General features: G+C 34.0%; 1 protein-coding gene across 1 annotated transcript; it reads left to right on the plus strand.

Annotated features, from left to right (window-relative positions):
• The first annotated feature begins 667 nt into the window (after positions 1-667).
• On the plus strand, positions 668-9,771 carry LOC110460631 (nuclear receptor subfamily 2 group E member 1-like). The gene is made up of 8 exons (XM_021513655.1): positions 668-985; positions 3,455-3,536; positions 3,774-3,792; positions 6,212-6,347; positions 6,503-6,741; positions 7,115-7,346; positions 7,596-7,745; positions 8,107-9,771. The coding sequence occupies exons 1-8, from the start codon at positions 958-960 to the stop codon at positions 8,376-8,378; spliced, it is 1,158 nt and encodes a 385-aa protein (XP_021369330.1). The 5' UTR covers positions 668-957; the 3' UTR covers positions 8,379-9,771.
• Positions 9,772-12,374: the final 2,603 nt, after the last annotated feature.

A 12,374-nucleotide genomic window follows, 5' to 3' on the forward strand; every position in this document is an offset into this window, starting at 1 on the left:
GGTTCTATATTGCAATAGTAACGTTGACCATGTCCTGTTTGTCCATCTTGCTGAGTGGATGACCAGGAGTGCCGGCTATGGGATTATTAAATAATCCTCAGTCCACTGTCCAATATTCATTTCTAGAAGAACCAATTAAGCATAAAATAGAAAATAGATGACGAGTGGAGAGACAACACGCCGTGACTTTCATTTTGTTGATAATCCTGTATTCTATATATCTGTTAGCTTATTCGTATTTTGTTAACATCTTATTTTCTTGTTTTTCCTAATTAACCAACAGTAAACTATTATATGTGAAATGAGAATGATATATATTTAAAACATCGTAAACATTTTCCGCAAGTGTTGTGAAATTTCAAATAAAAACTAAGACATCAACTTGCTTGTATGCTAACAAAGCGTGAATGAGGATGACTACGGTAGTGAAAGGGGGTGGAGAGTTCTCCGTCCAGGCTACGTAGAATTATTGACCGTCCCGTTGATCGGCCAGTCCATCAAACGAATATTACCTGTATGACACCCGCTCAGGTGAAACCCCGTCCTTGGATCGACGTCGTAGCTTAACTCATTGTTCCATATTAGCCAATCGGGTGGTTCCCTGGCTGTTCCATTAGGTTGTATAACAGGCGGAGTCGTATACGAGTACCCAGTGTGAAAAGTGTAAACACTGGGAACGTCACATACACAAATCTAGTTCACTTGACAGTTCGCCATCGCTATAAAGGACACTTACCATTCTGTTATTTATAAGTAATAATTGTCAAAAGGCCATTTCCCCGGGGTTTTGAAGAAATATCGAAAACTGTGATGATTTTTTAAAAATGTCGTCATAGAACTATTGAGGAAATGGACTTCAATATATGATACAATTTGTGTCATCAACGTTGTGACATTAACGACATTAGGTTCTGTATTCGTAAAGTATCAAGAAGATCACATATCAGCTGATTCAAGATGAGCGGCAAAGTATCTGGAATATCAAGTAAGTACACACATATTATATAAGGTTATTTTACCACTGAATTAAGCTATTTCACCTCATCATGAAAGTGCTTAAACGTTATTTTGTTTTTTAATTAATCTTTTATTTTATTTTCAATACCTGGAATCGTATGTTCCTTCTGTTGTATTTATACAAAAATAAATATTTAAGTTACTGTCACTGTTCTAAGTTGAAACCCTGAATATGTTATAATAGAAATAGAAATAAAATAAAACAATTCTCTATTTTACACATTTCTATAACAATTTCTGGTTAATCCCTAATAATATAAAATCCGTATGTTATTTTATAACACAGTAAAAGAATTAGAATTTTCAAAGTTGAATATAAAATCCGTAAAGTGATAATAGGCTTATTGACTTCAGGGGATATATTTTCTAATATATTTAAAAGTTTCCTGTTCTTGTGCCTTCAGTTTTTAAAATATTTCATTCATAATTACATTTGAGTGTATCGAATTTTGCACTTCGTTCTGTAATGAAATATATTATATTAATACAATAAAGTCATTTGATTTTAGTCATTATGTGTGTGGTTTTGGAGCACATTTTGATTAACCATTAGTGTAAGTAACTGTATTACGTGTACTTGCAGTGACATTAAAACTATTACGTACATAACGACTGATTTTGTTTATAACATACAAATCACGTTTATTCTCCTGGCTTCCCCAACAGTTTTACTGTAGGTAGACATACTATCTAACAATTTTGTTTGGTATATTATCACCTATTTCTATTGATGTACATTTATTTGTGTATTTGTGTGATTTTATTCTGGTTTGTTTATGTCTATTAACTTAAATGGTGGGATAGTTATAAATTCATATTGCAACTGCAGGTGTTCTTGAAATGCGACGGTGTTAGTATATGTGACAAATTAATGCCAGGCGTTTGTTTATGATACCAATTTTTTTTACATATGTCTTATTAAAGCTAGTTGTTTGTATATAAAACCAAGTTTATACATATGACCAATAAAAACTAGGTGTTTGTTGTAAATAAAACTAATGTTATACATGTGACCAATTAAGCTAGGTATTTGTATATGATACCAATGTTATACATGCGACTAGCTAACGTTATACATGTGACCAATTAAAGCTAAGTATTTGTATATGATACCAATGTTATACATATGGCTTATTAAAGCTAGGTATTTGTATATGATACCAATGTTATACATGTGACCAATAAAAGCTTGTATCAATGTTATATATGTGACTAATTAAGGCGTTTGTATTTAAAACCAAATATAGACAAAATTCCTAATTAGATGAGGAAATCTATTGATTATAGATGACATTACTGTTACTTGAGACACCTAATATTTTTAATTTAGTTTTGCCTCCCTTTGTATAAATGTTAATAACATCATGGACTGACTTAATGTAGATATTAAACCTGATCCACTCCTCACAGCGATGACACATCCATGAAGCTATATTTTATAACGAAAGGTTAAGAATCTGAAACTTTTAAAATGCCATGAAGAGCTTACCAATGCCTAAGGGACAGTGTGTTTCCCAACTGTCTTCCTGTTGTTGTGGTGATTTATTTGCGTAGGTTTCGTGTAACTTTTGTCATGATAGGCAAATGCACGATTTGCATGCAAACAGGATCGGACACTACAAAGCCGTAGCTTACCTTAATTAGGTCTGGGGGACATTTAACCGGCGATACTTCTTAGGCGGTCGCCTCATTCCGGTAAGTCAGGTCTGCTATAAAGAACCTAGCCGGAAAGGGGAGGAAATAAGACTGTTAATTGTGAAAACAAGTGATCCTTAATTACATAGGAACAGGTAGATGACAGGTATGTCAAAGGTATGAGGAGGAACAGGCGAGAAAATAGAAAGATAAAAGAAATTCTGAAAAAACGTTCTTATTTGTATATTTTCTGTGGCAGCCTTTTTATGAGTCATAACAGTGTTGTTCGTTAAATTATGTTACAAATTGTTAAACGATTTGTACATATGAAATGTCCTAACCAATAAATACATTTGTTAAATATCATAAGAGCATGAATTTACATTGCATATGAATATTTCGAAAAACAAAAGAATACACATATAATGTCGCCATAATGCAATAAAAAGGTGACGGAGTTAATCTGGTGTTATTGATTGGGTAGGAGGTGGATTAACGAGCCACAGAAGCCAGGATACCTGTCGTACAGGTACTTACCCTGGTGTCTGTGTATCACTAGGGGAGTTAGATCAAAGGCTCCTAGCAAGCAAACACAGTAAACCAGATGGGCTAGAGAGTCTGCAAAAATACCAATCACGTGTTATATAACTTATTTGTTTTGCAATGAATACAATGTTTAAACTATTCCAATGCTCAAATTGAATCATTTGGTTGCATAATATATTTCTTGCTTTTATAATTTTATTATGTAATATGTTGTTAGTATTTTAATTTACATGGTCATTTTTTTATGTAATTCCAGGTAGGATTCTGACTGATATCCCATGTGTCGTTTGTCAGGACCACTCCTCGGGAAAGCACTACGGAATCTACGCATGTGATGGGTAGGTACTGCACTCAACATCTACTTGGTTCTAGAGAAATGAAATCTTTTTTTAACTAAAACTGTTCACATTAAGATTCATTTGGAAAGATGCTTTTGTTTTACTGTTTTCGTACTTGCACATCATTCTGAAACATGCATTATTTTCTGCCATAACACTTTTTGTAATGGCTTAACGTCTAATTATGTATTTTTATTTACTGTATTTATAATTGTGTCTACACGTTTATAATTTCAGATGTGCTGGTTTCTTTAAGGTAATTATTTTTTAATTTTTCTTTAGGATATTAAGACACAAACTTGCTATATCGTTGTCTCTTAACGCTCATGAAGTTTCTTCATTCTGTCATTGCCAATATAAAAACAAAAACAAAATATCAAATTAACTTAGTAACACCTCAAGGTGTAACAGATTCCAATCTAACACGTTCGCGTGTGTATTGTATCGATAACTAACAGTCAATTATCGGAGAAACAATACTTCAATTGAACGTGTGCTCTGTTCCAATTAACGCGGATTTTACTCATTGGCACTGGTTTTATTTCTTCCGTCCAGAGACTTTATTGAGGTCGAAAAGTCTAAAATATTTATATGTGATAATTGACTTTGTAATATTATACGACTCTGTGGACAGGCAATCCAATTTCATTTTCCGTTCCCCTTTACGTGCTGCACTCTTTCCATGAATGTTAAATCGGATTGAGGTAAGCGTATGCATGCAATGTCCAAACGGTATTGTCACGACATTTCCCCGTAATATCCTAGTTAGACCGGAAGTGGCCACCTGGTGAGTCCCGCAGGCATTGCAGGAGGCGATGACGCCATTTCAGTTTATGTATTTTTCTCGCAAAATACGCGTGCAAAACACACCTCACTCTCATTAAAGTGACAATAACTTAGAATACTTGCAGTAGTCATTTTGGTTTAATGCAAACATTCTATATCCCGTAATCATGATTTAAGATAAATAGCTCCGTTTAAAGCAAAGCTACTGAAATTAGAAAATAAAAATAGCATTGCATATAAATTATCAATGATAAGGAACGAACTGAAGGTGCAATCATAATTTCACTTTACATAAGCAATGGAATGTAGGTGCAATTAAAACATCATTTTACGTAAAATATATGATATAAAGTATCATGTTACAAATTAAGTAATTTACATTTTATTATTTTTTCAAAAGATTTAAACCTATAACTTTATTTGATAGGACTGCAGTATTTCATTTATATATTTAAACGATGTACTGAATATAATATAAAAAGAAAACAGAATGCCAGTATCCGTATTAGTAAAAGATATCACTGTTTTGGTATAGTATTCAATAGTTGTATATCTAGACATCATGGAATGGCGATTAACTTTACACTATAACGATGAGACAAGAGTTTTAACATAGGGGTAACATCCGCGGTGCCTAATCCCTGTTAATGCCAATGGCAGATCATACACGTCCTTCTAAATGTTACATACCCACTCGACTACCTGGATAGGAATCAAACATAGGGGGTAGGTATCATGGTACACTCATATATTTCTGTTTTTTGTCAACTTAATGCGGTATCAAGCATTTTGAATAAGATACTATCTAAATCACAGGAATGTGTATTATTTATTCTAAAGTCGACTTTACCTTAAGCGTAAGACAAACAAAACTAAATATAATGACGATGTATTGTTATTATAAAAGGTTAAGAAATATTACAATGATTATTAAGTATTAAGCTATCAACGCTCGACCAATTGAGATACCAACATTTTGAGAGTGTCGTCACTCATATACTGATCTCATTTAATCACCGACTTACGACATACTGACTACAAAGACTCGCTAACCACATATTTCTAAGGTCGCTTAACACATCTAAAAATTATCCGATCGATTCCGACGACTCGTGGCAGAGACTAAGCCGCGTGTTTGGAACATAAAGCCGCATATCTCCGTTAAGTTTACCACACGATTTTCTTTTCCCTCTAATACAGTTTGAACTAGTCACATCAAAAAAGACCTGCACTTGACTGGGGGAAAAGACCACACAAATATTCATTTTTGACCGGTGTAATGGATAAAAATATTCTTACACAAAGTGTCTACTGTTTGTACAATTAGATGTTCTTTTCAAACAAGTTTGGCACTTTTTGACAATATATTTCAAACGTTCTTGTGATTCACGGTAAACACAGGTCACTCCCCTAGATCAACATTATTTCTTTTGTTCCCTTTTATGAGGGAGGTCTGGTTTAAAAACTTTATAGTCGTGTTTGATAACGAACATTTATGATAATCCTCATCTCTGTTTGACACTATTCATGTGCACCTTCGCAAATATCAATAACGTTATTGATATCGTTGACCCTTGAATATGGCCATCGGTTGTGGAACGTTAGTACAGGGCACCAACATGACAAGCATGCTTTTACCGAGATTAAAGTGACCGCTAAAGTCATCTTAGTAGTATTTTACCAGTTGACATGAACGATTGAAATCTTCGTGTTTGATCAGTCAACTTAAATACTTAAGACGTGTTTCATGGGATTATTTACTCGTCCCGTGTTTTACTGGTAACTTGTTTTCACTTAAAGTTAATTCCATATATAATATAGTAGTCATTGATAACATAATTTCGGGAATGTTATTTGTTTTGTCATTAGTTAAGTATTGCATGTTACAGAGGTCAATCAGACGCAACAGACAGTACGTATGCAAATCGAGAGGTCAGGGTCGCTGCCCCGTGGACAAGACTCACAGAAATCAGTGCCGCGCGTGCAGGCTTGGGAAATGTGTGGACGCTGGAATGAATAAAGATGGTGAGTGTCTTTTAACTTTTTGTATTTTTTAAAAACGTGATTAGCATTGTTTGCATAATTATCCAATTGCATTATAACTTGCAAATCATAAACAAAAGTAAGAGGAATACTTGTTTCTATATTCCAAGGGTAAAATACATATTTGTATCTTACAGCTGTACAGCATGAGAGAGGGCCACGCAACTCCACAATTCGCCGACAGGTTGCTATGTATCTGAAAGAGACGAGCGAGTACGGGGGTTATCTCCCCCATTCTCCCTTCCGGCCCTCCTATCTAACGGGTTGTCTGAATGTAGAGCCAGTGGCGGACGGTATCACCACAATCAGTGCCACAGGACCACCCTCCCCCGTGTCTCCAACTTCATCCGGTCTTTTATGTCATCCTACAGCTAAGGTATGTATATACTACAGAGGCGCAGCTTAGAATGACATACAAAGTACAAATCATTCCTTTTCTTCTTTTCAAAAGCATTGCTTGACACATGTAGTAGTTTAAAATCATCCACTGTAGATAGTTGATGTTTCGAAGATGCTAGAAAAAATCGAGATAATGAGGGTCATCGAAATATCGTTTTTAACTGTAATAATAGATTGCAACCAGAAATCCAACTTCACATTTTTCGGATGTAAAGACGATACGCGATTGTAAAACACAGCATATTATGTACTGGAAGAATTTTCTTGGAAAAATGCAAAAAACGAAGTGAATAACTCTTTTGTTTTTTCTCTCTCTAAAATTACTGATGTGTACTTCGGTTTTATTTCAGTACCCACATGAAGTTATGCAGGCATATTCAAGTAATCCAGAGGCAGTGTGTGAGGTCGCTGCAAGACTTTTATTTATGAGTGTAAAATGGACAAAGAATGTCCCCGCATTTTTGGGTCTGCCCTTTAGGGATCAGCTACTATTGCTAGAGGAGGGCTGGCGGGAGCTTTTTGTCCTTGGGGCTGCACAGTTCCAGATGCCATTTGAAGCTGGTCCGCTATTAAGTGCTGCAGGTAGGGTATTTTACGTGTTACTATTACAAATTGGGAAAATAGTTCATATTACTGTATGTTACATAAGTACACTTTCAAATATATGTGAATTAAACTCATATCCATAACATATAATGAAAATCAAACTATATTAAAATGATTTGAAAAATTATATAATCTGACAAAACTTTAGCTGTGTTGTTTGCTTTGTCAGAGGGTATGTATCTCGCCAATACAAGGTTGTAAAACCATGTTGATATTTTCTTTTAGGTATTAACACAGACGAATCTCCTGCCGAGCAAGTTGTCAACATAATGACAGAGTTAAGAGCATTTCAGGAAATCCTTTCAAAATTCAAATCATTGCAAGTCGATCCTACGGAGTTTGCCTGCCTGAAGGGAATAGTTCTGTTCAAAACAGGTAACCATTTTATACGAACGTAGAGAAACAATCATTACTAGATACAGAAGAACATGGGATGTAAAACAGTCATCAATGTAAGAGACAGGGGCGAGTTCCCAAAGGACGTCAACTTTCATAGCGTAAATACAGTGTTCCTGATATGTCGACATTGTGTAGGGAAATTCACGTGTTGTAAGCGTTTAGTCGCATGTTGTTTTAGTATATTATTATACGGGTTATCAATCAAAACATGTTCGCTCATTTTGTAACTAGCAGTACGTTCTGCTACACTAGCCGTTTAATATTCTATTATTCTATTTTATAATGGGTTATGGTAAATGAAATACATCAACTAAATGGTCGTGATAATTTCTTGCAGCGTTTCCATCGACATCATCATCGGACGTAAAAACACTGAGAGACTTTCATACCGTTGCCGCTCTTCAGGATCAAGCACAATTGACTCTGAGCAAATATATACAAGTCACCTACCCAACGCAACCATTCCGATTCGGCAAGCTGTTGCTTCTCCTCCCCACCTTAAAATCCATATCCGGGAGCACCATTGCCGATCTCTTCTTCAGAAAGACAATTGGGTCTATCCCTATCGAACGGCTCCTTATAGACATGTTCAAATCTTCGGACTTTTGAAGACAAAATACCATTATCATTGTTCATATTTCTCATTAGTGCTCATTGTTCATTTCGGGTAAATTGTTATGTATTGCACATACTATATACATAATCAAATGTGCATGTATTTTTTAAAAATAATAATGATTTATAAAAGCAAATTGTTCATACAATCCCTAGTCAAATACTACATGATTCAATTGAAATCAAAGCATGTATCCATGTTACTTCTGGTCATTGAAAGTTAGGTGTCCTTTATGTCAAAAGCCCTAAAGAGGGAAAACAAATCCTAGTATATCTCGTGCTTTTTATAATAAATATGAAGGCTAATGCAGAAACGCATCACCTTATCAATATAGGAAGATATATATGCAATATCCAAATAAGATCATTAATCTTCAACAGTGTTTCTCATAGACAGTATATTCGATATTGAAAAGTAATTTATAACGTATTTTTAAATCATAAATATTGCAACTTCGTATTTAGAACAACAGATTACATTTCGAATAAAAGAAAATATTGTTTAGGAAAGTAACACCATTATATAAATAAATAAACTTAATGATGTAGTGTGATAATGTTGTCCTTGACTGACTTTTATATCCGCGTGCTAGGATTTCTTCTCGGTTGCAGGGGTATTTAACACCTGGCTACTATTACAACTTGTTAGTTGACTCGCTTCACAAACATTTCTGAGCACGATCCGTCTTTGTCATGTTCGACTTCACCTTCTGTGAAGAAGAGTCTGTATTGAATTAAATCTTCTGACTTTAGCCCCGAGCTTCTCTCCTGATCAAATGACAAATTAAAATTCGGTGTTAACAAGTCAAAACACTATCACATATCACATACCAAGGTACTTCAAAATCAAAGTTAACGTTTATCTGACTCAGTCTACAGGCAATGCGGCAAGGGGGACACAATACGTGTGAAATCCAACTCATTCATCAAACTTACTGGCATTATGGTATATACAAATATAATACCAGCTCATATCGAAAACCAGTCCAATAGTCGGACAAAAAATTATGTTCAAATATACACCATACAATCATCTGTTGATTGACTACACTAATGTTGAAAGTATACAATTAATACGAGAACTCTGTTGAATATGTTTATTATATTTCACGATGTAACTTCGCACTTCTATATACCACTTGGTCGTTCTTATTTTAACTTTCAAAGATCTTTAATATATATTGAACATGCGCGGTCACCTTAATTTTGTGCTTGTGCTGCGGTGTACATACCAGATATATATAGACATATATGTGTTGCTTTTACGGTAATTAGTTCGCAAATATATTATGTGCAATAAAATATATGTTATGTAAATTTCATCACAGTTACCATGCTCAAACTGTTAATGGATGTAAAATGTTTATGAAATAATAAAATGATAATACGATATAATGGTGTATTGTGTTTAATTTAACATGACGTTTTGCATGTACGCCTCTTTATTCTTATACTGGTAAGAAAAACTATTTGTTATAAAACATTCGGCCGAGGAAGGACAGGTGATGGGATTTCATTGGTGAAAATGATGTTTTAAAAGAGATATTTTAGATATTTATCTATCAATTGTTTAACCATCAGACCACTGAGTTTGTAAAAGATGTTCTTTAACATACATAAACTAAAACAGTGTACAGTAGTGTCTGACTTAATGTAAACACACAAAGGGGATTTCGGGATTCCATGTCGGTTCAAACAAAATGAAAGTCACCATTGACCTCCACATACATCGAAAGAACAGGTCAAACATGTTCTTCCCCAAATATGGCACAAGTGACAATGTCCCTCCAAATCCGGGAAAATCGTCAGTCTATATCAATCGAAAACTAATATTTATTATTTCTTTTTACTAAAATATTTTAAAACAGAGTTCAAATAAAACAGACCTAATACATGTAAATGAAAAAAGTATCAACATACACAGATTAGACTATTACTGTAATTACACATTCTATGGAATAAAGTAATAGACAAACAGAAGACATTCAAAAGCCACTAATATAATCGGTTCTGTTTCCGTTTCGCCTTATACGGCATGCTGGAAGAGCAATATCACCAATGCTGACGACTTGGTGAAAAATAAAATACAAAAGGCTTTGGGGATAAAATGAATACAATAAAAGCAATAATGTCTCTTTTGTCAAAAAAACATTAACTTGTGAACAATGTTATAGATCAGAATACAATATCAATATCAAAGTTATAGATATATAACGTCAACATTACAAAGCTAATCTATCAATGTCGGGTCAACAAGTAATATTGTATTATTTTCATAAAGGAAGTTGGTTAATTATAGTATAATGACTTAAACCGATCACTCACTAAATGTCCGCCATCAATAATAGGGGCCCGACATAAGAATGCCAGAAATGTATTAACTTTGAGGTAACAGTGCCTCTAATAAACAAAACGTCTTGGGCCACACAGGAGGTTATCGGACACCTCATGGGAACGAAATGGTATAACAAAAAAAGATTCTTCAAAACGGACTTTCCAAAGCTATATTTGCTCCGCCATTTTATTCAGTACATATACCCTGTAGGCTTTTTGACATCAATTAAAAGGGTCATATCACAAAGTCGGTAGTGAAAAGTATTGGCAGCTTTTTTAAAACCAAATTTTCGATATTTGTATGAAAATCTTATTTACACCATTTTTTGGCAATAATAATAAATGTATCAATATAAACAGAGTCAGGTATCTATATCATCCTTAAAGCAGTCAAGTTCTGTCACGCAATTAAAAAGAACAGATGTCGTTTTTATATTAATTACGAATTTCTGACGGAAAGATAACCATGCTTTTTCTGAGGCAGTAACAAAAAAATGTAAAGGAAATGAAGTGCCCGTATATTAAAAGGAGTGTAGCGCTCTTGAAAAACAGCAATATCCCTGACACCAACGCCTTTGGAATTGAAGGTAAAGGGGTACCGGGGAGTCACCAGTAAGTGGAGTCGATGGTTAATCAAGTTCTAATTAAATTAAAAACAGTAACCTAAGTGTTATACTTTCTGGAGCCAGTTCCCTTTTGACTCATGACAGATAGAAATTTTAAGGATGTGAAAATGTTTCAATTTCTTTCAAGTTTGTGAAAAGTTCCGAGTAGAGTAAATAATTATCGACGTGTGAAATTGAACTTCTTTTTAAGATGTAAGGAAAACTCACACGGAGTCAACAATTTTGTGTAAACGTCCTGCTGGTTTTGATATTAAGTATAGAATATTCATAAGTCTAGCCGAAAGGGGGCGTTTTTATTTAGATTGTTAATTGCCTTTTTGTAGGAGCAAGTGTAAAATTAATTTAATTCAGTTCACTCTCAAAATATTATTAGAATGATTCAAACAAAACCGAAGAGGTAAAATACAAAGATATGAAAAAGTGAAAAAAAATAAAAGATATGATTATTTCAAACAGCCATGCAGATCCTAATAAAATGATAAAATACACACACATTATTTGGACACTTTTTCACTTTATACAAGCAGCGCATATATGTTTTAGTAAATTATCATAAAGAAGCGTTTAAAAGTTTAAATCAGACGTATTGATGTTTTCTCCGTTTTAATACCTACTGACTGATACTTTACTTTTACTTTAAACATATGTATTGCCAATAAAATTGAACAAGGGATTAGGCACAAGTTATTACAACTTATGACAGCCTTCTCCCGTCATACATTTACAATTACATGTCAACAATGATTATAGGCATAAACATGAAGTAGATATATATATATATATATATATATATATATATAATATTCACACAGGTACAAATACACAACTTTAAAAAAGCACCGTTCCAAATCTTACTGACTGATCTTTAACCTTCGTTTATTCCTTCTATTTACTTTACAAGGATTGTGAAGCGCGTAATTTTGCCAATGCGTATTTTTGAGAAATAACTAATAACTCACTGACAAAGGCAGACCTGTTTATACGAACAATATAAACGAAGTTAAAGTTGGGTAGAAAAACGTCCAATGAC

This window comes from Mizuhopecten yessoensis, unplaced genomic scaffold (assembly GCF_002113885.1).
Source record: "Mizuhopecten yessoensis strain PY_sf001 unplaced genomic scaffold, ASM211388v2 scaffold10447, whole genome shotgun sequence".
Classification (NCBI taxonomy): Eukaryota; Metazoa; Mollusca; class Bivalvia; order Pectinida; family Pectinidae; genus Mizuhopecten; species Mizuhopecten yessoensis.